The sequence below is a fragment of the Nematolebias whitei genome, chromosome 22, assembly GCF_014905685.2.
Source record: "Nematolebias whitei isolate Nwh7 chromosome 22, NemWhi1, whole genome shotgun sequence".
In the NCBI taxonomy this organism is placed as follows: Eukaryota; Metazoa; Chordata; class Actinopteri; order Cyprinodontiformes; family Rivulidae; genus Nematolebias; species Nematolebias whitei.
The window spans coordinates 25,139,571-25,141,371 of record NC_056519.1 but is presented as its reverse complement, the minus strand read 5'-3'; the positions used below and the strand labels follow the sequence as shown (position 1 = coordinate 25,141,371).

At 38.1% G+C, this 1,801-nt stretch overlaps 1 protein-coding gene across 1 annotated transcript in view; it reads right to left on the bottom strand.

Moving 5' to 3' along the window:
* nav3 (neuron navigator 3) overlaps positions 1-1,801 on the bottom strand; it is a 334,495-nt gene that overhangs the window by 26,444 nt on the left and 306,250 nt on the right. The window contains exon 26 of the mRNA XM_037696241.1: positions 1,217-1,370. Coding sequence (XP_037552169.1) covers positions 1,217-1,370 — 154 coding nt within the window. The remainder of the gene's footprint in view (positions 1-1,216; positions 1,371-1,801) is intronic.

Here is a 1,801-nt window from a genome sequence, read left to right as displayed (position 1 = left end):
GCAGAACAATAGCTACAAGCTACAAGAAGCAGTATACTAGTTATAAATAAAAGGAGAGGAATAGCTAAAATGTAAAAGAAGAAATAGGCTAGCTATAAACTAAATAAGCAGAAAGGCTAAAAGCAATAGGCTATAGTTATAAACAAAAAGAAGCAGAACACTAGTTAAAAGCTAAAAGTAGGCGGCTAGCTGTAAACTAAAAGAATTAGAATAGCTAAAAGCTAAAAGAAGCAGTAGGCTTGCTATAAAAAAGGAGAATAGCTAAATGCTAAAAGAAGCAGTAGGCTATAGTTATGAACAAAAATAAACAGAACACTAGCTAAATGCTAAAAGAAGAAGTAGGCTAGCTATAAACTAAAAAATAAGAATAGCTAAAAGAAGCAGTATGCTAACTAAAAACAAAAAATGCAGAATAGCTAAAAGAAGCAGTAGGCTAGCTACAAAATAAAAGAAGCAAAACAACATCTAAAAGCTAAAAGAAGCAAAATAACATCTAAAAGCTAAAAGAAGCAGGCTAACTATAAACTAAAAAGGCAGAATATCTAAAAACTGAAAGCTAAAAGAAGCAGTAGGCTAGCTATAAACTAAAAGAAGCAGTAGTCCATCTAAAACTAGACATACCAAAACATTAACTTTAATCTAAAAGTAGCAAAAACGTTCCCAAAAGCTAAAAGCATAAAAATGCTCGTTCAAAGTTTAACGCAGCAGAAACGTATATTTTAAATCTAGCCTCACATAAAGAAACGCCTCTACATATAACAGGCTGCTGTGGCTCTTTTTGTTGTTATTCTGAAGCAGTATCATTGGATTTATGGGCTTTAAGAAGCGTTTTGATCTTCAGACCTCCTTTTGTGCTGAAGTAAGCCTCAGATAAAGAGTTTTACATGATCCCTACATCTGAGGGGCAACTACGGGTTTCTACAAACAAGATAATCAGGATCCACTTAAGTGAGACATTCATGGTAATTCCATATATTCTAGATGACATTTTTCCACACGGTTTAGACGTTTAAATACAAATCGATGCAGCATCACTAAATAATGCAAATGATGGGGATTAACCAACATAAAAACCCATTTAGCATAAAATTTTGCATAACCTTTTTTTTGTCACTGTCTATTGATTTTACATCGTCCTTTCTTGATGAATGAAAAAAATTATCTGCCTCAGTTTGACTGATGTCGACCTGAGTTCAGACGGCCCGTCTAACCTCACCTGCATGCGGTTCATGGCCTCTCGGATCTGGTCCAGGTGGTGGGCGGAGCTAAGCGCCTCCAGACGAATGTCTGTCAGCTTGAGCTCCTTCTCCCTCAACTCGTTCTTCAGCTGGAGGACGATTTCAGCCTCGGCCTCTGTGCATTCACAAAGCCTGAAACCGGGATTACACACATGGAGGAGGAGGGGTCATCTCAGGGGGTCAAAACACACACACACACCCACACACACACACTGCACAGAAGCTAGAGGAATACACACTTCAGGAAACAAGAAAGTTTTATTTTAAAGAGGAAGCTGGAACCAGTGCTGAGCAGTGTGGATGGGGTGGGGGTGGGGGTGTAGGTGGGCTATTGATGCTGCAAATCACTCCCAGCTAAACTACAACAAAGACTGACTCAAGTTACAATTCCCACAATGAACAACCGCGAATCCAGAGAAAAAGTTGGAACGCTGTGTAAAATGTAAATTGAAAACAAGAACCAAAGATTTGCTAATTTCATAAACCCATATTTTATTCACAGTGGAACAATATAAACATCCATCCATCCATCCATCCATCCATCCATCCATCCATCCATCCAT